Source organism: Cygnus atratus, chromosome 8 (assembly GCF_013377495.2).
Source record: "Cygnus atratus isolate AKBS03 ecotype Queensland, Australia chromosome 8, CAtr_DNAZoo_HiC_assembly, whole genome shotgun sequence".
In the NCBI taxonomy this organism is placed as follows: Eukaryota; Metazoa; Chordata; class Aves; order Anseriformes; family Anatidae; genus Cygnus; species Cygnus atratus.
The window spans coordinates 15751901-15779514 of NC_066369.1; the positions used below are offsets into that span (position 1 = coordinate 15751901).

At 40.4% G+C, this 27614-nt stretch overlaps 2 protein-coding genes across 11 annotated transcripts in view; one reads left to right on the plus strand and one right to left on the minus strand.

The window, feature by feature from the left end:
• Positions 1-7158, minus strand: part of SWT1 (SWT1 RNA endoribonuclease homolog) — a 44265-nt gene extending 37107 nt beyond the window's left edge. For 6 of the 8 annotated variants that reach the window (XR_004777328.2, XR_007708581.1, XM_035538235.2 and 3 more), the window contains exons 1-2: positions 6999-7157; positions 5702-5776 (exon numbers count right to left, since the gene is read on the minus strand). Coding sequence is in view for 6 of the 8 variants with exons in the window: in XM_035538235.2 (XP_035394128.1) it covers positions 5702-5767 (66 nt within the window). In the remaining 2 variants the exon portion in view is untranslated. Of the gene's footprint in view, positions 1-5701; positions 5777-6371; positions 6480-6994 lie in introns of those variants that run through there. The other 2 variants (XM_050712107.1, XM_050712108.1) reach the window with 2 other exon arrangements.
• Positions 7159-7209: 51 nt separating this feature from the next.
• Positions 7210-27530, plus strand: TRMT1L (tRNA methyltransferase 1 like). Of its 3 annotated transcripts, none has more exons than XM_035538238.1 (16): positions 7210-7442; positions 9263-9415; positions 10529-10591; positions 12521-12634; positions 13756-13820; positions 14346-14475; positions 16357-16480; positions 17595-17674; positions 18584-18830; positions 19870-20082; positions 21490-21680; positions 23027-23105; positions 23898-24064; positions 25673-25732; positions 26146-26272; positions 26376-27530. In XM_035538238.1, the coding sequence occupies exons 1-16, from the start codon at positions 7301-7303 to the stop codon at positions 26689-26691; spliced, it is 2271 nt and encodes a 756-aa protein (XP_035394131.1). In that variant the 5' UTR covers positions 7210-7300; the 3' UTR covers positions 26692-27530. The 3 variants fall into 3 exon arrangements, with proteins under 3 accessions (XP_035394131.1, XP_035394130.1, XP_035394132.1); XM_035538237.2 differs by having other exon boundaries at positions 7229-7442; positions 10529-10639; XM_035538239.2 differs by lacking the exon at positions 7210-7442 and adding an exon at positions 7555-7866 and having other exon boundaries at positions 10529-10639.
• The last annotated feature ends 84 nt before the right edge of the window (positions 27531-27614 follow it).

Here is a 27614-nt window from a genome sequence, read left to right on the forward strand (position 1 = left end):
TCTCCCCCTGAGCTGTGGGGACTTCAGGACACCCCTGAGGAGACGCGCATCGCAGGGCGGACCCTTTGAGGAACAAGCTCTTCTGTGGGACAAAGTAAGGAGGAGGCTGAGTAATTCACTCCCAACAAGGGAGTAGGGATACCCCTGAGGGGATGTACATCTCAGGGCTGAACTTGAGGAACAAGCTCTCCGCAGACCAAGAGGAAGGCTGAATAATTCACTCAAGGGGATATTTGGGAAGCATGTGACTGCATTTTTAACACCCCCACCCACCCCGACCCGTGGTAAGTCCCAGGTGAACCTTGCCATTCACAAATCTTTAAGTTGGTGTTTCTACTGTAGCAAATGTCTTTAGATCATTGTGTTAACTAACTACTACTTAGATACTGATTAAGTGCTGTCAAAATCACATCCCTGCCCATGGCAGGTGGGTTGGAATTAGATGGGGTCCTTTCCAACCCAAACCATTCCATGATTAAATCTAACTTTGTTATTTGTTTTAATGGTATATAATAAATCTTCAATTGCTGCTACATTAGAGTTGTGCAAAATCTAATTCCATGACAGGCACCATCTAAGGATGAGCCACTTGTTATAGACAGTAACAGAGGTGACAGCAGCATGTAACGGTCTGGTATTTTCATTCAATTTATAATAATCTATTGTCAAATGCCAGGTGCTATTAGGCTTATGAACAGGCCAGACAGGGGAATAATATGGGGAATGAGTTTTCTGAATAATACCACAACATTCTAAATCCCAAACATGATATCGTTATACATGAGTACATGTACTTTGCGACAATTTACTTGCGGCCTGCAACAGAAAAGCAGTAGACCCCTCACCTGATATTTCGCCCATGGAGATTACTAAGTTTTGAGTTAGAGGGTTTGGCACCCAAGTACCTAAAGGAGCCTCAATGCTCTGAGATTTTAGTGTATCTGTACCTAATATGCTTAAAGGTCCTACCGCAACAACAGCTCTTCCATTGGGCAGAGTCAGTTTTATCCTGGCTACGGGAAGCTCTTGCCTTTTCCCAACAATTCCTGTGACAGAAATTCTTGAGTTTTCATAATTAATCCAAGAGCATCCTCCACCCTGGATTGGTATTGAGGCCCCCATATCCATGAGAAAAAAGACAATATAATTATCATTTACCTTTAGCAATATAGAAGGACTGTTGCTAATATTAATTCCAACAATTTCAGCCACTTGGGACAGTTCATGGGAACTCCATGGGCTTGAGTTGAGGAGTTCTTCTGTCAGTTTCAAGACAGAAAGGCCAGGGAATCAGGTAGAATATTATCTGGGGTCAGAAAAGAGGAAGCAGATGGAACAAGGCTGTCTGGCACCCTTCCAGCATTCACACTAGGGGTCTGAGCACAACTGCAACCCCTCCTGTGCTTATCCATAATCTCAGAAAGAGAAATGTAGGCATTTTATCTAAATGACCTGATGCAAGACCTACCTTCACAGAAGACCACATAAAGACCTCAGTCTAGGTCTCCATCCCGTCTATCAGAGAGTCTACTGTAACATCAATTAATTTCAACACGGAATTTAGGAACATTTTGTCCCTTATGGGGATTTCCTTTTGACATTTGGGCAGCCCTAACCTTTTTTTCCCTGTGGCAAGTAGCTGAGTCAGGATTATTTTTGATGAAAGATGTCATTTTGCAGCTCTCAAGATGTTGTATTACTCCAAGTCTGGGCTCCACTGTGTAACATGCATTTATTTGCCTTAGAGCACGCAATATTGAATTTAATAAAGAGAACACATTTCAACCAACCCCTGCACTGGGATTTTAAAGAACTATTCTGTTTCCTAGGAATTTCTGTCCAGCCTTATCCTGATGAAGCATGAGAGCCCCTGCTCCCAATTTGCAGCACTGTCACACCTATCCTAACTAGTCCTCCACTGAATATTTGGAATATTGTAGGGATATCCGCCTTAGCTGATATGCAGTGTAACTGGCAGCAGTCACTGTGACCTGAGGTGGTGGGGGAGCACCTCTGTTGGCAGGAGGGAGTTGTACCATGCAAGTTTTAATGACAGGGATCAGAGACTATATTATCTTGGTTAGTTCAAATAAGGATGCAGGGGCAGAAAATTCAGCCTCAGAGTCAGCATGATTCTCCTCATCAGCACATTTCAGCATGCATATTCTTTCAAGGATTTCACTCTCTGAAACTGGACACGTATGCTCTTGTTCTAACCAGCATAGAGCCAGAGGTCTGAGATTAGTTTCTTAATTGTTTTTCATTTGACTATGGGATTCAAATGGCAGCTGCTCGTGTTTTGGCATCTTTAGATCACTGTAAAGCAGCCCACGAGTCTGTTTCTTTTCTTCTAGAAACTTTAGTTTCTAGTTATTAGAAAAAAAAGTGCCCACAGTAGCAATTGGGCCTGCAAAGAGCCCAATGAAAGGTCCCTTTCCTTCTGCTCCTTTTACATTTATGACTTTCTTGACACCTCTGAAATTCTTCTTGCAGGATTTCCCAGTTACAATTCTCACCTACTGAACTCCCATCCCCTAGACATTTTCCTTCCTTTATATTCTATCCCATTTTGCTACTTTTTCCACAGCCTCCCCCCACGTATCCATGACTTGTGTATTTCACAAAATCCCCTTGCTGACACCAATTAAGGTCCAAGGTGTGGAGCCACCCAGCCCACGGGTATACAGAGATCACAACACTGAGCTCAGGTAGAACTGTTCAGTTACTAGTTAGGGGGAACATTTTGAAACCAGTTGCACAGGCTTGGTTAGGAGTACGGATAGTCCCCAAACAAAAAAATTGAATAGTTCTCGGTTAGAAGGCAGTTATACTACTGCTTGGTGTATCCATATTGTCAGCTGTGTCACATTAGTGTCAGAGATCAACTGGAATGCAATTTGATCAGGTCAGAACACAAGCAGTTTGCTACTGCAGTTACAGAAGAGAACACAGCAGCCGAATGACAGACTCTACTGATACAAACCCTGCCCTCCGCTGATATGACTTCTGACCAGTTAGTTTATATACCTTTGGGTTATACAACTCAGTTTTTGCAGAACTACAGCAGAATGCAGTAAGTTACAACAGGGAAGGGTAACATACGGAATACTTCAGATAAGGAAGCTGTAGACGGTACATCCTTTTACAAATAATTCAATTCTTCAGCTATTGGGTCACGATGACTTGGCAAGGCCATTAGGTCACTGCTGCAGACATTTTCCTGAACAGAGAGGCTTGCAAAGGCCTAGGAGACATTAGCTAGTTTGCTTGTACATTAGAAAGCACTTAAAAAAATAAAAGGGTTACAGAAACCAGTGGAGCCCTAAAGAAATTAAAGAAAACTTGAGAACTTCTGACTGTGGCTGATTCTGGAGTTCCAACAGCAGAAAAAGCAAAGAAATCATGAATTAAAAGGCTGTTACAGGCTGCTGCCATGCAGAATCATGTCATGTAACTTGCTGCTGGAAGTGCTGCTCAGCTCACATGATTATAATCAAATAGGAATCAAAGTGTTTCATTGGTTTATTAACAATTTGATCAACTGGCAATCAGTGAGCTAAATGCTCAGAATCAATACCAACAAAGTCAAACCATAATAAAATTACAAAATGATACAAGATTAAATGATTTGGTACCAAAAAGTTTTAGTCTCACAGACCTACATGACATACAGTGGCACAGTTATTTACACACGCATGCTGCTGGAGATGCAGGAGCTCCAGCCCTGCGCGCAGCCGTGCCACTTCTTAAAACCCCCTAACGTACACAGGGGTGAGAAGGGCCCCCGTGAGCTCACACCCCCACGGTGTGCAGCCCTACGGGTTGCACCCCATACCATCATCCCACCGGCTGGAATGAAGGTCACTGGCCATCTGACCGGGAGGGTGCTCCATCAAGGCTAGGTGGAGGCTGCGATGCTGGTGGGGCCACAAAATGCAGTAGTAAGTTTGACAGCTCATCTGTTACTGCTTTCTCACTTCAGGTCTCTTCCCCTTCATCTACAAGTTCTTGAGATATTTTTTTTTTTTTTTTAAATACTTCCTTTCAACTTAAACCCTTCTTTTCTCAGAAGTCTCTTGATCGTTCCCTGATTTTCACTTAATTTGGTCATCTTAAGCAAACTTTCCTACTATGACTTTCCTCTTAGCATTACTAGTCTTGGGTAAATGTCCTCTTAGAACAGACTGTTTTAGGTGTTGTATTTACACACAATTTACAATCACATGGCAATCATATCAATCATATCATCTGTTGTTATGCAGGCCACATTACCAAGAGGTGGCAGTGCTGACTCTTCCAGACGGCTCTATTTAAAGCTGTTCTAAATTATCCTGTAACAAGTGTCCTTTCATTCATACTTCCTGAATTATACGCCAAACTATTAAATGCCAAAAGGCATAAAATCTTCTGTAATCCACAGTCATAGTTACACCACACAAAAGCAAAAAAAAAAACAAAAACCACAAATACCCTACAATTGTACCCAAATATGACACCATAGAAATAGCTTACCCTTTCATCTGTATGAAAGAAAGATCTCTTATCCGTACTATGATCACACTAAAGATACACTTGCTACTATTCAGAAGTTTCCTTATCATTTTGCTATTAATAGATTAGGTTCCCACTGTTCTTTGCACTAGGTCAATGCTTGCATGTAGCAATATTTAACTTTGGCCCAAACAGACTGAAGACACGCAATAGTGAACTCAGTACTCTTTGAATTGGTATAGGCATTAGTAAAGGCAAATAGGAGATTTCAAGCAAAATCTTTAACCTTTGTACTATAGAAGAAGAAATAAAAACAGCAAAGCCTTAGAGTAAGCTAATATTAAAAGACAAATGGAATAATAAGGAATTCGGGAGAAAAAACAGTAGTTACAAACATTTGGCTTTGAACTGTAATTTCTACATGTGCAAAAGGTTTCTAATGTGTATAACTCAGTTTATAAGGCCACAATATCACATTCATCAACAAACACTTGTAAACATTTGTTGAAAGATAAGATAATATAAGACAAAAGCACTCGCCTTTCATATATGCTTTACGAAAACCAGAGAAGAAATCTAGCAAACTGAAGCATGGATTTATTAAATTACTGATTTATTGGCTGTATATTACACTAGTAGTAGGAAATCTTTCTAGAAGTTCAAATGAACAATCAAAAGATGAATGGGAAGCTACATACAAGCATGACCAAAACGATTATCAATGATTATTTTATACACACACAACACACCCTAGAATATACTAAGAATCTACATACAATTTTAGTCGTTGCTTTGAATCTCATTGGTTAAGAGGAAATACCTGAGAGTCACTTGTTAAAATATTGCAACTAATCATAAGTTATATATATATCTATATGAGACAAGATAATGAACAACCCAGGAAAATGGTAGTAGTTTTGGTTACAGATTTCAGCTCTGCATTCCTCACCAGGAAGTTACACTTAAAAAAAACAACTCACAACTTCCGACACGTATTCCACCCACAGGCTCTAGAGAAAAACATATACCAGCTACCTGACTAGAACTTAGTAATTATCTGACAAATTCAGTTCTCCTGCTGTTTTTAGTGGTCCTACCTTTCATTTTAAAGTTTGATTCATCCTTCCATAACAAAACTGCTAAATAATTGATATTCCTCCCTTGAACGTGGGCATATGATTAAAAAAAATAGCAATACAACTATTCCTACTTTGTCATCCTGGCCATCCAAACTGTCCTCTTTTCCGGTTAATTTCTTCAGTTTCTTTTTAGGCATCTTCAAATTCTAAGGGAAAAAAAAATAAGTGTTAGTATTATTACTTACTTCAAATTTTTAACCCTTACTGGTATAAAAATAATTTAACTTCATTATGAAAAAAATACTTTTTCTTTTCCAAGTATGAGCCACAGCAAATTTGAACAGTGTTGACAATCCATATCTCACTGACAAAACTACCCTGAAGAAAGGCTGGCCTTACTCTACTATCCTTACTCTACTATCTGCTTCCGAGATGTAGATTTTCTACTAGTAAACATACCAGACAAGCAAAGCCTAACACCCTTTTATAGACCTTATTATAACAGTGAACTTTTAAAGCAGTTCCAACTTTAATTCTTGCCTTAGACTCCCCCCTTCCCAGGGAGGGGGATGTCATATGACACGGGGCTCTTTGGATGCTGAGCGACAAAACTATACATGAAGCAATACCAAGTTTGCCATGACTTACTACAGAATTGAAATACTAGTTTTTGCCAATGATAAGCAAAGAGCAGAACTGGATGACAGAGAGGAACAGTAAGCAGTTGCTATAGCTCAAGTCAGTTAGGTCTCTCACCCCAAAGAGACTAACAGGGAAATCTGCTCCACAAACAAGTCTCACCCTGCTGTCACACCAGGACAATGCCTTCACCAGGCTGCCCCTCTGGTCCAGCCGCCCAAGGAACACAATTAGTGCTCCCTCAAACCGTGTATTTAACGCAGGCTGAGGCTGGGAGACCTTCCTGCTCCCTGGTGAGCTTGTCACCTCATTACTTCTGGCCCAAAACTGGACGTGCTGCCTCTCAGACCGTGCCTCGCCCCAGGCCGACGCGCCCCATGCGAGCAGCGCAGCGAGGAGCTGGACGAGCCTCGTGCCTGGCGCGGGGGCACAAGCCGCTTACCCCCACCAACGAGGCCAGCGGCGGGCGTAGAGGGCCACAGGAAAGCTTCACCGCCCGCTCCCAGACCCCGCAGCCGGCTTCCCGAAGCACCGGCCAGCCTCCGGCGGAGCGGTGCCGCAGCAACTGTTGAAGTAACCGCGGCCGGAACCGCCCCTTAGCCGAGGCCCAGCAAGTCCCGGCAGCGCCTGCCCCGGCCCTCGGAGCACGAACCGGGCGGCCTCCCCCCGGCCCCGGCCCCGGCCCCGGCCCCGGCCCCGGCCCCGGCCCCGGCCCCGGCCCCGGCCCCGGCCCCGGCCCCGGCCCCGGCCCCGGCCCCGGCCCCGGCCCCGGCCCCGGCTCGCACCCACCGCCCTGCCGGTGTCGCAACGGCTCAGCTCGGCTCGGCGCCGGGCGCCTCAACCCCTCGCCCCGCTCCGTCCCAGAAAGCGACCGCTCCCTGTCTCCTCGCTCCTCCTCCCCCCGTCCTTCCCCCGCCGCGCAGGGCCCGGCCCGCGGCCCAGCGGCGCTCTGGGAAGTGTAGGCGGTGCTCGGCGCCTCCCCGCCCGCCCCGCCATCGCCGCGCCCCCCGCCCGCCTCCCTCCCTCCCTCTGTGCGAGGCGCGGGGATCTCGGTCCGGCCTCTGCTCGCCTGCCGCACGCCCCCGGAGAAGATGGCAGCGGAGGAGGCCGCGGAGGCCGCGCTGGCTCAGCTGCCCCCCGAGCGGGAGCGGGACGAGGAGGAGGAAGACGAGGAGGAAGAGGAGGAGGACGAGGAGCGGAGCCCCGGGGGCGGTGGCGAGGCCGCGGCGCTCAGTAAGGGCCGCGCGGGGGGAGGGCGCGGGCAGCGGCTCCCGGCGGGCGCTGAGGGGGCGGCCGCCATGCGGCGCCGCGGCGTGAGGGGCGATCGCTGCGGAGCGCGGCCGCAGCGCCGAGCCGGGGCCGGTAACAAAGAGCGGCGCTCGGCCGTGCCAGCCCGCCGCCCCGGGCAGCCGCTGAAGGTGCGAGAAATGGGCTGCGGGGTGCCCGGTCACTGACGATGCGGGCTCTTTTCTTGTAGTAACGTTAGCGGCCGCCTCGCAGCACGTGCGGCCGCGTGCAGGCCTGTTTCTTCTTACAGTTCTCTTACCAAAAAAATCTTAGTTTTATCTCTTCCGTTAATAAGCTGCGTAGAAACCGTCACCAGGCACCACGTAACTCTTTAATAGATGAGTAGGCAGGACATCGAAGTATGTCTCAGGTGAGTTTTCAGCTTTAAAAATAGATCTGTGAGAAATACAGCGATACTCTGAGTTGCAGGGCTGGTCTGGATCTATTTCAAGGTACTTGAAGAATTTTGCCCTGCACTTTCTCCATTTTTCTAAACTATTTTTCTCTGATCTCTGTCTTCAGGTGTTCATTCCATTCCTCTTTTTATTTCTTTGTAATAGGCAAGATGCATGTCAAACTGCGATGTTTAAAAGCAAACAGACAAGACAAAACAAGGGAGCCTTAAGAACTGCTGTAAGATCTATTCAGGCCTTATCCTGTCTGTAGTAGTGGCCAGAAGTAGATGACTGGGGGAAGAACAGAGCAACCAGCCGACCATTAACGCATTCTCCAGAAATACTTTCAAACACAAAACACCTTGTGGCTCATCATTTTCTTGAGCCAAAGGGAGCGCTTTGGGGTTTAAAAGCCTGTAGTGGATTTCTCTGCAGTATAATACTTTCTCTGGCACTCACAGACTTGCAGCAGCCAGTGGCAGGGAGGTCTGCAGCATAGCAGTAGGTTATACAGAAAACTTCTGCTCTGATTTTCCATCTGCTCTTTTCATTTGGTCCATCCCAGGTTCTGCTGGAGCACTGCTGATGTCTGTGCTCCCCCTGTGTCTCATGACTTTATGGATGTTATGTACAGGCTGAAAAGTCATAGCCTGTTCTATTGTTTCTCCATGGCTAAGAACCTATGCCATAAATCTGTTGTTTCTTGTCACCCTGTGAACAGTATTGAACAATACTGTTCAATACGCAGGCTTTCTGCATTTTTTCCTAGAACTTCCTTATGCTGGGTTTTGGAGAGGATTTATACCTGTTCTTTCAATCAAAATTGTTTTAAAACCCTAAGATTGTAATCCTGATGATGCTCAGCTCAGAGCCCATCCATTCGTTCCATTCATATGTGAAATGAAGATTATTTTTCTCCCATGTCCACCACTTCTCTTTGTTTGTTTCATCGCCCACTCAAACTCCTTTTTCCAGATTGTTCAACTAGTCATAAACAGTTCTAAACTTATGCTTTTAAACTTTATTTATCACTACTCTATGGTTAAACATATTTGGACTTACTGCTTGCCTGCCTTGTCTTGTGTTGCATTTTGCCAGAAAATAACATGCAAATATTATTTTATTATCTTTAAACATCTGATAATACAGATGGGTGAATGGTTTCTTCTGTGGATTCCAAGGATAAGCAATAATCATTCGGATGTTATTCTCAGTAGTGATTATACAATTTTTCTCCCTCACGGTTGTTAGTCACATTTGCTGTTAGAAGCGCCAAATTACTGCAAGCAAGTGAACTCAGTTGTATAATTCAAGCATATCAATGACAATTTTACTGGTGTTTTCTTGTTTCATTTGCTTGATTTTCTTAAGATGGTGTGATCGACCCTGGAATGGTGAAAAGCAACAACCTGGGTGTGAAAGTTGCTGAGTCAGAAGTGGAAACCAAAGAAAAAGGAACTGAGGAAGAATCCACAAGGGAGTCTGAAAGTAACATTTTGGATGTTTCGTCTGATTATCCAAGAGGTTTGCTAACAAACTATAAGAATATTTGTGTTGTGTGCTTGAGCAAAGGAGGAAAAAAGTAAAAATAGAGGGAAAGAAAGGTAAAGGGAATGTGTGAAATTTCATTTTTAATACATCTGATAGGTATCGATGCTTTTTCCCGTGCAGATGCGTACTAAAATTTGTAGATGCCGCTTCAGAATTTGTGCATAATACAGTGGCGAAAGAGAAACCGTTATGTTGGATGAGGTATAATCTGCGTCAGGGTCTGATGCTAGAAGCATCACAGAGAGCAGTGAAAATTGTATCCCAGTGCAGAAACTGGGAATTAGGAATTGATTTTAACCTTAGCTTTAAAACCAACCGCTGTATCTTCATACATCAATCAATTACTTTATTTGTTTTACGTAAGAAAGTCTGAAAGACTAGTCTTGTAAAAACATTGTGTGAAGGTTTAAAATCACTACAGTATCAGTATCGCTATAAACTGAGATGTTCTGTGTGCTATAACCAACAAAATTGATCAGGTAAACTAATTTTCGTGTTTTTAGCATATTCTATGCTATTCGCATAGATAAGTTGAAAAATGGGAAGGTAGTTTTAAAGGTTCTCAAACACTCCCCTAAGGAAAAAAAAAAAAAGTGATAGAATTTAATGTATCCTGCCTGCACAGTGAATAATTGCAACGGGTCTGCTTCTGGCCAATACTACAGTTTTGCCAGGTAGTTCACGGGATGATTTTATGATTTTATACCGTTTTGTGTGTGGTTCGCATTCTATAACAACGCCATGCAGTAAAGTCACAAGTAAATGGTATGTGACTTGCTCACTTCTGCTTGTTTTTTTCAAATGAAGATCATTCCAGTTTGAGAATTGTGATGTGTGTCAGCATGAAAAAAGCAAGTAGAAATATTTGTATCTTATTAAATTACCATTCTGAGGATAAATTTTGGAAGTTGTACCTTCTACTATAGTTTTGCTTGTAAGCTAAAGGATGAAAACAAGTGTTCTAATTGGTACAATAAGCCTTCCCTAGTAGTAGGTTTGAATTGATGGATTGAAACATAGTAGTAAGCTAGAAAAAAGAGTTTTTAATGAAGTATGTTTAACTTCAAAATATCTCTTGATTTTTAGAGAAACATATTTCCATTCAAAGACAGCTTGCTGAACTAGAGAAACTAGCTGACCTGAATGAAGGTGAGTTTACCTTGGCAGTATACCAGAACACAGATCTTCATGTTACAGGTATTTACATTCTTCCTTAGTTTTTATTTTTAAAACATGACATCACTTTTATTTCTTGATTCATTTGTGGTGCTGAAAGATTAAGGGTTTCATAAAAAAAAAATAGTGTCGTCTTCCCCCTCCTTGTTTACCAAATGTTGTATTTCTTTCAGTAAATTTAAGGCTTTAACGATTCCTTTCCATCAACTTTCCTCTGTGTTGTAGCACTTCTGATGTTGGCATTGTGCATGGAATAGCAAAATGTTAATTCTAGCTATACGTCATCAGTTTAGTCTCATTTATATTTTACTTCAAGTGCCACACAAATATGGAAGCTAATTTTTGTCTTTGTGGTGTTTGAATATCATTTTAAACAGGTATGTCTTCTGTTTTGGTTGTTTCCTTTTTTTCTCTGCATTCAGTGGTATATTGGAGAGTTGCTTAAGAGTGCTAAGTGTTTTTATTACACCTCTTAGTTTTTCTCAGATCGCAGGTATGTATTTAGTGCTAATAGTGGCAGCCCTTGCGACTGAAACTAGTTTTTATTCACAGAACAAGAAAAACATCAGAGTGCACACAGGTACTGCATCGTAGAGCTCTTGCACCTTAATCATCTTTTAGAATATCCACTGACAGAAATAATAGCCTGCTTCCATGGCTGTTTAATTTTACTAACAAATATGCCAAGAGTAAAACTACAGAAGTTAGCTTGTTTCTTATTTAATGAGGAGTTGGGTCCTAAATAGTTCTTAGGTCTGATATTTATGTTTTTTAGCCATTATTGAATTGAATTAGATGTAGATCCACAGTAGCGATTAATAAATAAATAAATAAATAAATATTCCCTTGCCTATTCTCAATAGTCATTTCTTTCTTCTGCTGAGAATGTGACATTCTTCTGCTATGTGCGTTAATGGACTGACTTGTATTTATTACCATCACCTCATGTATTTGAGACTCAGTAATGTGTGACAGTAGCAGAGTCTGATCAACATTAGAGAGCAGTGATGATTTATGTGAGCTGTAGGCCGCTGTCGCTGGTTTCAGTGGCATGAGATTCTTCACAGACAAGGTAGTCCACTCATAAAAAGGCCATATCAAAGCAATTTTACTGTTGTGTGAGCCTAAGTAATTATTACATGTTGCCCACATTGTGTGGCATGTTTCAGTATTCATCCTGTACTATTCAAACACAAGCCTGTCTGCTAAATTCTGCATGAGCGGTTGTTTGATTTTCAGCATTGTAAGACCCATCAGCAGATGTATGCACATTCTGATCCATAATTCTTATGTATAAGTGTGCAGCATATGTCTCCCAATAGCTAGTTTTTACTCAGGATAGTACTTCAGATGCTTGAATGCTTTTGTTGTCAGATAATGTCACTCTCACTCTTGTGTTTTTGATGCATGATTTCCAAGAAGAAAGGTTATTTTTAACACTGACTACAGTATTTTTGCAGCTTAAAAAGTTACCAAGCACTTGTTTTACCCAAAAGCACATTTGGAGGCTCAGGGCGGAAGGAAAGACAAATTTTTACTCTTTAACATCATCAGTTGGGATGTCTTGAAAGTCTCTATAGAGTTCTATAAAATTCTTTCATTCTGCAATGCTCTTAAGAAGTTAGATGGATCAAATGGGTCTAAAATAAAATGTCCAAAAAGTAAAACTAACAGTTGTAGAAGTTGATGATCTTGAAAGTAATAGTGGTTCTGGTCCGTATTCCATAAAGTAGAAAGCAGAGGCAATCCATATGTGGTAACGTTATGTACACCTGAAATCGAATATGCCTTGCAAAATTCGTCTTCGACTCTTCCTTCTTTTTTCTTTTAACAGGCATCTCTTTTGAAATGCATGGTAACTGCATCTTACATGTTTCTCATACTTTGTGTTTGTGTTTTTAGATGAAAAGAAGCCTTGTCCATTGTGTCCTGAGGAGAAATTCAAAGCTTGCTATGGTCATAAACTCCATCGTCACCTCCAGAATTTGCACTGGAAAATTTCTGTTGAATTTGAAGGTAAAGGAAGTCATATTTCAACAGTAAATACCAGACGGAGTAGTGTAGGACGTGTGGGACATTATTCTGCATTTTGTCTTGTTAAGTTCTTGTTGACTTAAGCATGAATTTCATGCATCTTGTTGTCAGCTCTCAACTAGAACCATATTTTGATAAGATGAATTTTGCCCTGGGATATAAGATGTAAATGTAAAATAGCTCTGTATTTTCTACATGACAAAATAGTCCCAATTGTGCATTTTCTCATTAAAAGAACAGCAAATGCTTGGCGTTTCATGATAATGAAATAAAACATATATATTTATTTCATGAAAACTACTTCAATAAAAGTTTTTGTCATATCATTAATAATCAGAGCGATTTCCACCATCACTACCACCACACTCCGCCAAAATTTTTGGCTTGTCATAAAGATTACATAGTTTCAGATAACTACTTAAAGTATTTATTTAATATCAGTATTTAGTAGCTTTTTCTCTCATACAGCCAAACTCTCTGATCTGTTTATAAGATGCATTAAAATCCCTACTAGAAATTTAAGAAGGAAAAGAGAGTGAGCAACATCTGTTGTTTGTTTTTTTTTTTTAAAGAACTAGACGTATGGGTTTGCAAGAAATAAAGTAACCAACCAGAATATAGACAACATTAAAGTTAAATTTAAAAATGACCCAACTGAGGTTCTGTTTTTGCATGCATCAGCATGTGTCTTCTCTTTGTTTTTCTTTAAACCACCAGAGAAGTTTTTACAGGAGTCTTCACACAAGTCTGTTAGCCAGGTAGCAACACTTATAAGTGTTTGTATTGTATTTTTGAAAGTTATGTACTCTACAGCCTGAATACTCGCTGTAGCTCTGTAGGAAGCTAAGAGACTTATCAAAATGAATTGTCTTTGTATGATTTTTGAACACTTCAAAAATTCAGTGTATACTTAGCTGATAAATGTCTCTGTCCATTGGTTGAATGTATCTCGCCATTGTCTTATGGCAGTATTTGGGAATCTTAGTTGAAACCATGCAATAAAAAAAAATCTAAAACATTCTAAATTAAAGAGTTTCTGGTATAGGACATAAGCAATTCTGTTTGCTTACTGTACTGTGTTGTGACATGCATTTGTTCTCCAGGGTACAGAATGTGCATCTGCCACTTACCTTGTCGTCTAGTAAAGCCAAACCTCGTTGGAGACCAGGTAAAATGCTGAATCAGAGAAATATTTGTTGCCCTACATCATGGGTGAAGTGGGTGATTTGGAGGAACTTCTGCAACCCATTGTTAGTCTCAAAGTATGGTGCGCTATCCATTCTGGCAAATGTGCATCAGTTGAGAATATAAAGCTTTCGTGTAACCTTCAAGTAGTTGAATGTAGTTGTCTATCCCTCTTATTTTTGTGGGTAGCTGCCTTATCATGTAGACAGCAGCTTTGTATGGAAGAAGTGAAGGGATCAGAGTGCCCCGCAATGGGTGCATCTCAGTCCCTTTCCTGTGTGCTGAGTAGACAGAGTATTGGCAGGCAGCTGAATGTCGTGGTGCTGCGACAGGACAGCTGTACTGCCTCTGTGGGAATGATTATTTCAGTCCCTGTAACTATAGATGCAGGATATTTTGTATGTTGTAGAGTTACAGATAGATGACTTCTTCATCTCCCGATATTTAGGGATAGTTTTACTTGAACCGTATTTGTGTATTCTGAAACTGCGTATGTTTTATTTCACAGACATTTTCAAAGATGGGAGCCCATTACCATTGCATTATCTGTTCAGCAACTATCGCTCGGAGAACTGACATGATAGGGCATATTAATCGTCACGTGAATAAAGGAGAAACTGAATCAAGGTTTATTACAGGTAGGTTCTCACTTCTGTAAAATGATCAATTCTTTTATACCATGTAGTGCTTGGGTTAGCTATGATACCTGAGTGAAAAGTGTAAGAAAAATTCCAGAAGAAAATTATTTAGGTTTACTAAAGAGAAATCTGCCCTTAATCTTTCAGAACTTGTTTTTTTTCCTCAAAGACGTAGGAGTGTTGTGATTTTTTTCTCTGCATTAACTAGTTTCTCTATTCTTACTGATAAATAATATTCATTTCAAAAGCAGTTTAAAGTTGTAAATGCAGGCTTCTGCAAAATAATGGAGGACGTGGTATCCATAACACAAAATCTGTCCAGAGAATTTCATGCCTTTCTTTGGCTGTATTTGTTCTTTTATCAGTCTTCAGTAAATCTCTCTAGAATATGAAAATGCTTTGCTCTTTTTAACCAAACTGCATCAACATGAATTTACAAAACAAGATGACTTTCTTCCAGTACTGGAGAATCATGATAGAGGCGTCAGTGTTTCTTTGGTAAATTATAATCCTTGTCTGACTCTCTCAAGAATTAGAATTCTGTTTCCAAACTTGGATAAACTAGATTGAAATGTCATTTTGAATGACTAGAATATCAAGTGTTTAAAATTAATTTTATTTCCTTTATTTTTGTAAGTTTTCTGTTCTCTGCAGATACCAATTTAAAATTTTCATTATTGATTACCTGGTGTGTAAAAACTCGACGGCTTTTTTTGTAATGGCCCAGACTGTTTACTTTGCAAATTGGTCTTTTTTTGTTGTTGGTGGTGGTTTTTTATTTACCCCTCTCTATCTCTGTATAGATGTGTGGATTTTACCTAGTTCTAGTAAAGATGGGACTGGAAGCTATTGAGGATCATACTTAGTTCTGTTATCAGTCTGCGGTTTAGGGAGTAGTAGCTCAGTGTCTGGGGATCGGTTTTCATGTCTAAGAAGCAATAGTAGGACATATTTCCATGCCTTTAACTTAAATAGAGTTTGTGATGTGAAATACATTAATCTGTGCATCATTCCCTCCAGAGCAGTTAGTACAGAATGGCTGATTTGTCTTTTTTACGTGAAATGCCCGTGGTTATTTTCCCTCATGGAGAGAGGTGAAAGCTACAGATGACATGTTTAATACTTAGGAGGTACTTGAACGAAAGTTGAAGGCTGTAAATGTGGAGCAGGTGGTAGAGCAGTTGAGATAATGTACTTGAAAGCACAGAGGGATAGGGAGGCCGTGCACAGAAAGGTATCTGGTTGAAAGCTAACAAGTTTTGCCTGGTTGTTTCTGGGTAAATTTTGCTACTCTTAGACTGGGGATAAATTTCTCAGGGGAATGACAATGTGCGTTTGCAGTTGTCAAATCAAGAAAGCTTGTTTTGCCACAAACTATTTTATACAAAGCCTAAGCGCTGAAATTGTCCCTATGCTTGTGCTATCTGTACACATTTCATGAAGCTGTTCGGTAACTTACAGAGATTGAATCAAGGAGTTCAATGGTATAAATTCAGCACTTTGTTAATAGGGTTTTAATTACTTAGCAACATACTACATTTGAATGTGCAGAACAAATGTGGTAAGCCTCAGGCTCAGGGGCTTCCCTAAAACTGGAGTGGATACATGTGAGAGCCCAACTGAGAAATGGATCTGGTGTTCTATTGGAAGAAAATTGTGGTAGAGCTCGAGCCTAGTCAGCCACTCTTAAGACTAGAAGATGAATTGTTGCTTCTTTTTTTCCCCCCATGTATGAGTTAACTGATCCATGTGTGCCAGCTGGATTACTGCAGAGTTTAGTCCTTTTGCTACCTGGGAGCACATTTTCAATTTCATGTATCAAATGTGCTAACGTTAATTTCAATTCTCACTCTCCTTCCCACACAATTACTTTCTTTTTAGCTCCTGCTCCCAAGTCATCTCATGAAGTGCTGAAAGAGTCAGACACAGATGTGCAGGTTCTTCCCAACTACTCCACACCGCAAAAAACAGATTCCTATTTTAACCCCAAAATGAAACTCAACAGGTGAGAGAACAGGGAGTGGGAAGATACACAAAAGGGATGGTGACATTGTAGTGAAGAATATTCATACATTTTGAAAAACAAACCCTGTGAACCCTTTGTTCAGAGGGAAGGAGAAATAGCTTTTTCAGTAACAAGATGGTTCTTGGGATAAGATTCCATTTAGATGTGTTCCATTTTATTTGTCTGCTAAGATAGTTTTTGTTAATTTTGGAAAGTTCTCCATCAAAAACTCTTCTTGACAAATAACATGTGAAACCAAAAACACTGTGTGGGAAATACTGTTGTCTCTGAAGCAATTAAGGATGTTTACATAATTAGTTTATGCAAAAGAACAGGATTTTAAAAGAAGAGCACACTTGAAAACTCATTTCCTTGTACACACTTTATATGTTTTTGTGTGTCTCCACAAGATACAGTGGTTGGTGACTGCTCTCTCTCCTTTAACTGAACAGCAGCATACCTATAATTTACAGCTTTCATATTGCAAGCCTTGTTTATATAGGCTTTTCTCTCTTGGGTGCCAAATTTTCAAAAGTTCCTTCTCATATTTGCATTGAAAAAGGTGAAGGAAGGGCAGGTTTTTTGTTTATTTGTTTTGTTTTGTTTTTTAAGGAGACTCATAAATTATTTCTATACCACAACTAAAATGTGCAAGCATTAGCACCAAAGCATAGCACTAGGCTTCAGCCTGTGCAGACTCCTCATGTGTTCAGTGCTGTAAATATTTCAGCTTCCAGGTTTAAAGTTAGCTCAGATACATTTGTCAAAACTTGCCTCTGAAGAATGCCATTGCAACTAAGTTTGTGGCTATTCATCTGATTGTGCTGGGAACGGAAGAGAAACACTACTTACTTCTAAATGCTTACCACTTTTTCCAGTGCTAGAGTAACTGTAAGATGATTCAGGATCCTACTTTATGAATATTCTGATGTGTTGAGTCACTAAATTAAGTATGAAATACTGTCATATCAATTGAAAAGGTTAAAAGTAAACAATTATTGTATTTAAAAAATGATCTAGCTTAGAAGTTATAGAAGTATGTTCAAGGGGAACAAATAACCAAGAGGAAGAAAAAAATGTTTCTCATCTTACTGTGGCTTTTTTTTCCCCCTAGGCAATTGATATTCTGTGCACTAGCTGTTTTAGCTGAAGAGCGTAAACCAATAGAATGTTTGGATGCATTTGGTGCCACTGGTAAAGTGAATTTCTTTAATCTTTAGCTATTATCCAATACTATGAGACTGCAGAAATCAGTAGTAACTGATACTGTTGTGTTCCTCAGACTGTGTTCGACTATGCAGTTTTCCTCCTTAGGCCGGCAATCATTGGCTTCCATACAAAAAACACAGCCTTCAAGAGCCTAGAAGTCCTTCAAAAAGATTGTAAATAATAAATCAAAGTTGAGTGATCTGCTTAAAAATTAGTTGCCTTAAAATGTCCTTGAAATACCACCTTACTTAACATGTGACCAGGGTCCCAAATCTTTTGTGACTTTGTAAAATCAACCTCTGGTTAAAAAATTGAAATGAATCCAAGCATTCTCTACAGATTCATCTGTAATTGATTTCAAAAATTCTGAATGTGAACTAAATGTAAAGTCATTTGGTCAGTGTCCACTAACCATCTAGAACAAAAATCTAAAGAAGTCTGACCTCTGCTGCCTTATTATCAGTCTGCTATTGTAAACCCAGGGTTATAGTTAAGAACAGCAGTAGCTGCTTAGCATTTTTCATAAAAATTCTTGGTAATGAATTTATCGCTGTTCTGAGCCAGGCCAGATATCACAACTGCAGCCTGTCCTGCACTTGTTCATTGTTACAGAGTTTACTATGGAAGTCAGCAATAAAGTTTGGAGATGGCGTAAGTATCTTCAGGAAGGTGACAAATTGACTACTGCACTTAAAACTTATTGTTGTTACAATTACAGCACTATGTGCTGATGCAGAAGGTCACCAATACAGTTTTTTATGGAATACACCAAAACTTGCATCACACTTCCATATTACAAGCGTTTAAAAGGATGGATTTTTTTCTCACTGATTTCAGTGAACCAGAAAACAACTCGTGGTTTTGTCACGGAGTTACAATTCTGTCTTTCCCTAGGTATAATGGGATTACAGTGGGCAAAGCATCTCAGAAGTTCCGTGAAGGTTACAATTAATGATTGTAATGAAAATTCTGTGACAATGATTCAGGAAAACTGCCATTTAAACAAAATGAAGGTGAAACTGAACACTAAGGAAGAAGACAATGACGAAGCTTTGGGAGGTGGAGAACAAAATACTGACACCATTGAGGTGACAAAAATGGATGCCAATGTTATAATGCATATGAGATCATTTGATTTTATGTAAGTGTTAAAAGTTATCTTTATATATAAAAATATATATATATATTTATATATATATAAAAGTTATCTTAATAAGCTTTCTGTTTTGCTTATAACATCCCATATCCCACCCCAAGCCTCCACCGTATGATAGGGAAGTTGGAATGAAAGAAGTAACCAACAGTCAGTTGATGATTCAAAAGTAATTGTATTGTCCCAGGACAGGTGTGGAAATGGAACATTAAATGTTTTAGAGATTACTGGGAAAACATTGTCAAAGCCTTCAACATCCAGAATGGAATATAAATATGCATGAAAATTTTAAGCCAAACTATTTTTCGTATAACTTCATTGCCTGTTTGATAAAGAGAAATGTTAAATTTGTCCTTTTTTTCCCTTGAGGCTTTTAATTAGTTAAAAATTCATTCATTTGCATGCTGTTGTATAGGTAGGACTGCATGTTTGTTGCATCGCTTGTTTTAATCCGTTCTGCAGCATGTTCATCTTCAGTTGAAGCAGTCTACTTCTTTCAAGTTGGACTTACAGACGAATACATTCAAAACCCATACAGACATCAGAATAAATTATTGGATTTCTTTTGGTATTGATTAACATCCAGTTTGTAGCTAATTAAGCAGCATGTATTCAGAGTGAAAATTATGCAATTTAGTACATAAACTGGAATGCATACATTTGAAAAGCAAACTTGTTTGTAGAAGTTTCCTTTCCTTTTAAGGACAAGGATAAGCATCAGGCCAATGTTCTTGTAACATGAACTAGTCAGGGGGTCAGGATGCCAAAAAACAACAACAAATAACTGTCAGTTTTTGTGGTGATGTGTATTTTCCAGTACAGTTCTGCCTTGGTTCTTGCAATTTGACACTTAATCCTCTGGTATTCCAGACTAATTCATGAGAGATGTGCTGTCAGTTTTAATCCTGCTTTCTCATCTTGTTTTAAACCTGAGCATAGGTAAAGATTCTTAAAGTTTTTATTATTTTAACAAAGGTTAGACGGTTGAGCATCTATAGATGCAGAGCGAGACTTGTTTTCATTTCAGACATTTGGACCCATTCGGAACTTCTGTGAATTACCTGGATTCTGCCTTTAGAAATGTGAGAAATCTTGGAATCGTGTCCCTGACATCCACAGACATCAGTTCTCTGTATGCAAAGGCTCAGCACGTTGCCCTGCGTCATTACGGATGTAACATTGTCCGAACAGAGTACTACAAGGAGCTGGCGGCCAGAATAGTAATTGCTGCTGTGGCAAGGTTCTGTTAAAACAAATCGGCTCAAATTCTGGGAGAAAATTGTTTTTGATACAAAACTTCAGAGTGCTGCTGTAGGTTGTGCATGTTGAGTTTCCAGAATTCTTTAATTCTAAAAAGCAGACTTCTCGATACGGAAGTTATGTTTCATATGTTATGTGTGCTGCTATGGGACAATGTAAATCTTAAACTAAAAGACCTGGGAAGGTAAAAATGCATAAATGGGGTAGGGGGTTGGGATGGTGGCAGGTTTTTTGTTGTTGTTGTTCTGGTTTTTTGTTTGTTCGATTTGGTTTTGGCTTTTTGGGGGAGGGGTGGGAAGGTGGTAATCTAAAAAGTAATAGCCAGACTTGCATATCTGCAAGTTCTTTTGTTCTTTTCTCAACTTTGTGGTCATTTCAGTGCTGCATAGGACTTTGCAAATGTTAATTAAACTACTTGAGTGGCTTCTAGCTAAGCATTACAGTTACACTTGCTTCAATGAAAACTGAAGTTAACGGAAACTGGTGTTCACTTAAGATCCTCGTGCTTGAGGTTAAAATGATGCATGTAATTATTAACTTGTGAAATAAGTCTTTCGCATATAGACATTCTTACAAACTTCAGTCTGATAAATAAGTGAAGATAGTAAAACTAGTTCTTAATTGAGGAAGAAAGATAAAGGCAAGAGGATTGGACAACTGCTTGGGAAGATGGGGAGAAAATAAAGTGTGCAGAGGTCTTAAGCATGCTGGAGCTAAAATGCCCACCTGAATTCTTTTATTAAATTCTTTTAGATTTTTCTTCTTTATATCCCTGCATGTGTTAGGTTGTCCCTTGGGGAATGTTTTTAGATACAGAATATCTGTGTGACCTTCCTATGAAACTATGTGATGAACTGAGATTTTGGCAAGGGGGGTGAACTTCTTGGCTGTTGAAGCAAAGTTTTAACTGTGCTCTGGGTTACATGCTCCAACTCCCCTAAAGGTTTCTTCTTCCTTGTCAGTGCTTACCTACCAAGGAACTGCTCACTTACCTTCCCACAGCCCTTATTTAATTAACACGTGATGATTTAACATCATGTGTGTCCCTCTAAATCTCTACTTTCTTAGATTTTCATGTAGCTTGTTAATGTTTTTGTTACAACACCCTGTCATTAAGCAGGTAGTTGTATAGAAAGATGATGCAGAGGACAGACTGCTGTTTCCAAGTGTGATAAAAAGTTAAACGTGACTTCCATAGCCTTACAGGAAGTAGAGGACACTGCACATTTAAGAAACAACTCTCTCCATATCACTTTCTGAGATCTTCAGTATCACTTTCTAGAAAGTGGATGAGATCAAGAATCTTTGAACGGGTTTAGGTGTCTGCGGAAACGTTAGTCTGCTGAATTCAGTACAATGTGTGTTTGTGTTTGTTCTTCCTTCGCAGAGCTGCAGCTCGCTGTAACAAAGGCATTGAAGTGTTACTTGCGGTAGCTCTAGAGCACTTTGTTCTAGTAGTGGTCAGAGTTTTAAGGGGACCATCTCCTGCGGATGATTCAGCAAAGAAAGTAAGATACCTCATCCACTGCCAGTGGTGTGAAGAGAGAATTTTTCAGAAAGAGAGTAATATGGTAGAAGGTAAATAGATCTTCCAATGATATTCTAGAAGGTCTGATTCCTGGATGTTTGGGTGGATGGGTTTTTTTTTGCTTGTTTAGGCCTTGTTTATATTTACATGCTTTTGGCAAAGTAGTATTCTGTAGTATTTCTGTTTAATGTAACAAGAGTATTGCGTGAAGCGGAAAAAGTATTTCCAATGCAAAATACCTGTTTTATGGTACCAGGTTAGATCCGTTGTGTGTGGATTTTGCCATAAATGTACTGGATTTGTTTGTAGACGGGGTGTTCTCCAGCTAGCTTTAGCTGCTGAAGGGTGCTCGATAGGCCCTTGGATCTGTCCTTTCAGTGAAGGGCATGAAGAGTGGGACACCTGTGGCTGCTGTGTTGTTCCTCCATACAGGGGCAGCTCGATGAATTTAGGTGTCAGATTGCTTTTCTACAATATCACATTCCCCCCAGGTTAGGGTCTGTTCTGCTTGACCTTGGGCAGTATCAGTAAAGGCCTGATGGAGATAATCCCTGTTGTAGGTGTGGTAGGCAAGGTATGCAGCATTCCTGTGATTTATCTAATGCTTGGTGATAAATCAAGGCAGCCTCTAGGTTAAAAGCCAGCTGTTCGTGTGCAGTCTCTATACACAAGTTAGAGGTGGGAGGCAAAAGTTAAGCTAAGGAGTATCTCCCAGCCAGATGGTAGCTTGAATAAATACAAAAGGAAAAACCTCGGCTTTAGTGTTGCGGGTTCTTGGATACCAACTACTCAGCTGATGGTGTCTTTGAACAAAGTCAGGTGCAACAGTGTGCAATGACCTTCTTATTAAAAAGATTTGGTCCTGTTTTAAGAACAGAAATGAGTAACTGATAAGAACAGTGTTGTGGTAGAGATCTTAATTAGTAAATGAATTGTTTACTTAATGCCTTACCTGCAAGCAGGCTGACTTACGGCTTAGAAACCCTGTAGGCGGCTGTATTTTGTATATGTAACTGACAGATGGTTGCATTTTTTTGTTGTTGTTGATACTATCCTTGACAGCTGCTTATATAATCATGGGAAAGAAAGCTAGTAATTTCCACGTTGTTTGAAATCTGCCAAAAAATATAGCGCATTAGGTGGCTTTTTGGTGTTTTTTCCCCTTCAGTGTCATTTCAACAGTGATTAGAGATCAAGCCATCAATCACTAAATTTTCACAAGTACTGCAGCACTGCTTGTCAGAATTCAGAGTGGTGTTGCACTTCTGCTCTTGTTTACCCTTTCAAATACATCCACTTAAGTAAACTAGTACTTCATATCTGTATCATCTCTCTTCAGCAAAGTGAGCATTGCTGGCTATTTCAAAACAGCTTAAATTCTGTTTTTCTGTTGTAGAAAACCCTTATCAGCAGCTGCCTTGTGATTGTCACGGCAGTATGCCTGGGAAGACAGCAGTAGTTCTTGGTCCCCTCTGGTAAGTACAGAACACAGTGAGGAATCAGGGAATAATTGAGGCTGGGAGGACATCTGGAGGTCACATTCAGTCACATAATAGAAATGCAAGTCTGTTGGATATTTTAGCATTACTAAAGGAAGTGTAGCAATCAGGAGTCATTCAAGAAAGAGTTAATGGATGGTAGTTTATGAATTTAGTACAGGTTGTTCAGGTTTTGGTTATGTTCATAGAGTCCAAACCGGTTAATATATAACAAATTCACTCTAAATTTTATATTTACTGTGACTGTTTTAATACACCCTGCACAGGAGAACCTGGCTCTGTGTTCTTCTAGTTGCCAAATGTCAAGCAGCTCTATTACTTGGTACTTGCAGAAAATGTATGTAGTAAATCCTTACATGTGCTGACAGTAGCAAATAATACACTACTTGATAATTAATACTTTGATTTCTCACAAGAGAAAATTTTAAATCCTTCACTAAGTCTTTTAATGGTTTCAAAGCAAATTAAAAATAGTTGACAATTGACAGTACCTTTCTTCCAGACAAAAAATAGGGTTAGATGACTTTCTCAACTTAGTTGGGCAAGTCAGTGGTAGAAATAAAATTCCTGAGATGGTTTTTAATGTGACATCAATGCTACTGTCCTTGGAAACAAAGCAATGCTGTATTGCTGCAGCAAGAACACAGTCAGGTGCAGCACATTGGTGTAATGTCATTGCTAAACAATTTGGGTGAGAGATTTTTTTAAGGAAACTTTTTTTGCTTTCATTAATAGGTCTAAACTTCTCACTTGTCTTGTGTTTCTTAGGTCAGGAGCCCTTTTTAATACTGGATTCCTCAGAAGAATGCTGTTTGAGGCGGTCCAGTATGGCTTAGATGAAACTCAGCCGCTTTTGAAGACGTTAGTTTGTGAAGCTGAGTGTACAACTTTAAAGAATTTTTCTACCCATAGTCCTTACGATGAGAACAAACAAGGTAAGAAAACCAGCAGTCATTTTGCAAAAAGTCTGACCTGGTGGTGATTTTAGAGAGAGAATGCTCTCTGATAACTTAATACTAACAGCAGTGTGAGCATTAGTTAGGTACATGTTAGGTCAAGAAAATATTTGTTGCTTTGAATCCAGTGCAGGACTTGTCTGTGCTGTAAAAAGAGCATGGTCTGTCAGAGCCAGAGCGCTGGATTTTAACATCTTCAGTCAGTACAGCAGATTGTGAAACAAGTGAATATCGTGCAGGCAGACTGACCACTGTGAAATCCAGCACGTTCCCCACAGGAGCCAGAAACAGCATGTGTCTGTCCGTTCTCTGGTGTACTCTGCTGCTGACTTGGGAGCCCGTGCCATTAGGAAGAGAACTCAGCTGTCCTGCTCTGCATTCTCTGCAGGAATTGCAAATCACAGCACCAAAAGAAATAGTCTTCCATAGGGGAATGCTGTTTTACCATAAAATGAAATTGCTTTGATTATCCCAATGCTGATTGCTCAATCAGATAATGACAGGACAAGGGGGAATGGTTTTAAAATAAAAGAGGGGAGATTTAGATTAGAGGTTAGGAGGAAATTCTTCTCAGAGGGTGGTGAGGCACTGGCACAGGTTGCTGTGGTGGTTTTACCGTGCTAGGCTGCTGAACTCCACCACAACCGCTATCTCACTCCCCCTCCTCAGAAGAGGAGGGGAAGAAGAAAAGGAAAGAAACAACTCACAGGTTGAGATAAGGATAATTTAAGTAAAGGAAAAATAATTATTAAGGGAAAATTATTATTAATTAAATAACTTACCTAAAGGGAAAAACCAAAAACAAGCAAAGGCTGTGTGGAAGCACAGAGGAAAGAAATTACTCTCTACTTCCCACCAACGAGCGATTCTTGAACACGTCCTTGAAGCAGGGCCTCAACACACGTAGCCATTGTTCAAGAGGACAGATGTTTTCACAACGAGAGCCCACCTCTCCCCTATTCTTCCTTTTCCCACCTTTTATTGCTGAGTGTGACATCGTATGGTATGGAATATCCCTTTGGTTGGTTTAGGTCAGCTGTCCTGGTGATGTTCCTTCCTCACCTCTTGCCCACCCCCAGCCTGCTGGCTCTGGGGGGGGGGTTAGAAAGAGTCTTGATGCTGTGCCAGCACTGCTCAGCAGTACACACAACACTGGTGTGATACCAGTGCTGTTCTAGCTACAAGTGCAGAGCACAGCACTGTATGGGCTGCTGCACAGAAAGTTAACTCCATCCCAGCCAGACCCTGTACAGTTGCCCAGAGAAGCTGTGGATGCCCCATCCCTGGAAGTGCTTAAGGCCAGGCTGGATGGGGCTTTGGGCAACCTGGTCTGGTGGGAGGTGTTCCTGCCTATGGCAGGGGGGTTAGAACTAGATGATCTTTGAGGTCCCTTCCAACCCAAACCATTCTGTGATTCTGTGATCCCCTGATCCCCTCTAAATTCAGTTACTGAGCTGGTAGGTAAGTTACCCGTGTGTGTGCTCCTTTAGGCTGCGATATGGTGGACGTTCTTTCTGTTTACCTAAGGTATTTTGCCATCCTACTGTTTTACAATAGACTTAACTTTGATCTTTAATTGTATTCTAGAAGAGTGTGGCGTATATATTAAAACACCAGATACTTCAGCAGAATCCTGCGTGTTACATGGTAAGTAGATCATTTGGTGCAACTCCAGCAGCTTCAAATTAAAGTACAGTTTAAGTGATGGCTAAACCAACCTGGTGTTCACATACAATTTTCCTATATTCAATGATACTTAAGTAAAAGTTATTTTCCCACTGAATAATGATTTTACTTTTTCCAGAATCATATTTTCTGGTACAAGCAAAATGCTAAATACTGAATTACGCATACCTGGCCTCACTTGTTATTACTGAAAATGGTGTGTAATTAAATTCTGGCTAGATTTTAACTCTGCAAAGTGTTATCTCATATAAACATACATAAAGGTGTGCAGTTGCTATGTGGCTTTTTTGTACTTCCTGTCTTTGGCTTCACTGGCATTTTTTGTGGACTTTACTGAATATTCAACAATTTCAATGGCATTTTTTGTGGTCCAGGAAAAAGAAAAAATAGTGAAGTGGTGCGAAATGCAGCCAAGCGACAAAAATCTGACAACAGTGCTGAGCACCCTGCATTCTACTACAATATCCACAGACACAGTATTAAAGGAATGAACATGCCAAAGTAAGGCTTTAAGTTCCACCCTTATATTACTGTGACAACTAATATGTAGCTTGTATTGAATCAGCCTTACTGGTGTTAACTCCTTTTTAAATGGCTTTTTCAGGTTAAATAAGTTCTTAAGCTATCTTTCTGAAGCTGGATACAGAGTCAGTAGGACCCACTTTGATCCTATGGGAGTTCGCACGAATGCGCCCTTGGCGCAATTTAAGACTATCCTTGTGAAGTACAGCACTCCCACATACACCGGGGGGCAGGCAGAAGGCCCTCTCCATCTCACTGAAGATGTCCACATGGGAGACCAGGTTCCAGCTGCTGCAGATGGCAAAGCAGGAGATGCTGAATTTCTGGAAGATACTAAATCTGGAGACACTGCCACCACGTTCACAAACGACTGCCCTACTCACTGTGCAGCTGATTAATGCAAATCGTCTTGGTCAGGACTTGGCAACTACACCCTGTTTGAGTACACCCGTACTTCTTACAGAAAGAACTGCATTTTGACAGTCTGAAGCACCTGCTATTTTCATTTGAGAAGACAGTTTAGAATTATGTAGCAGAATTTACCACTGAACACAGCGTGTGTGGTCAAGGTACTCTTGCTGTGGGAAAGTCTCTAGACAGTTCTTTCACGCTCACATCCACTTTTACACCAAGGCGTTGTGGTTACCCCCAGGTCTTTGTACAGCCTTATTCAAACTGCTAGAACAGAATCCAGAAGAGTGGATGGGGCCAAAAGTCTTAAGTGTTTCTGAACATAAGCTTAGTATAAAATGGACTACCATTCCTAAACCCTGACCTGTTAGAAATCAGAGGGAGGTCATGTTAAGATGGTAAAATAGTACAGAATGAAATGTGACGTGAACTGAAGCAAGCAAGAAATTGCTAACTCAGTGCCCTTCTAGCTCCACATTGCTCGTGTAATTCGGCCTTCAGTTCCAATTTTGTAGTTCTGCCTACAGGCAAGATCCTAACACAAGTGAGAACGGAAAGGAATGGTTACAAAACTGTTACATAAACTTCAGTTCTTAACCAAACTTCAGTGATTTGTGTTTAGTCACTAGATAATTGTCAGAGATTAAATTTGGTTGTATACCACGAGAAGGAACAGTGACCAGACACAAGTTGAAGTTCTGGAAAAATGTGTTCATAATACAATCTTTGCTGTTAAAAGATCTCTTCAGTGAATGAGCAAAGACGCAGTGTGTTGGTAGTCATTTCTGATTTCCTTAAATATATGGCAGCATTCCAGCCAAATAAGCTTGACTTTGTCCTTTTTTCCCTCACCCCAAAAAAAACCACCTTTTTTTCAGATACCTGCATATGTTTCACTTGACTATCACAT

Bases quoted from the DNA above. Each gene is read 5' to 3' on its own strand.
- TRMT1L (XM_035538237.2), top strand. From the start codon at position 7,301: ATGGCAGCGGAGGAGGCCGCGGAGGCCGCGCTGGCTCAGCTGCCCCCC. The intron at 7,443-9,262 runs GTAAGGGCCGCG...GATTTTCTTAAG, and splicing joins TGGCGAGGCCGCGGCGCTCA to ATGGTGTGATCGACCCTGGA. The intron at 26,273-26,375 runs GTAAGGCTTTAA...TGGCTTTTTCAG, and splicing joins AAAGGAATGAACATGCCAAA to GTTAAATAAGTTCTTAAGCT.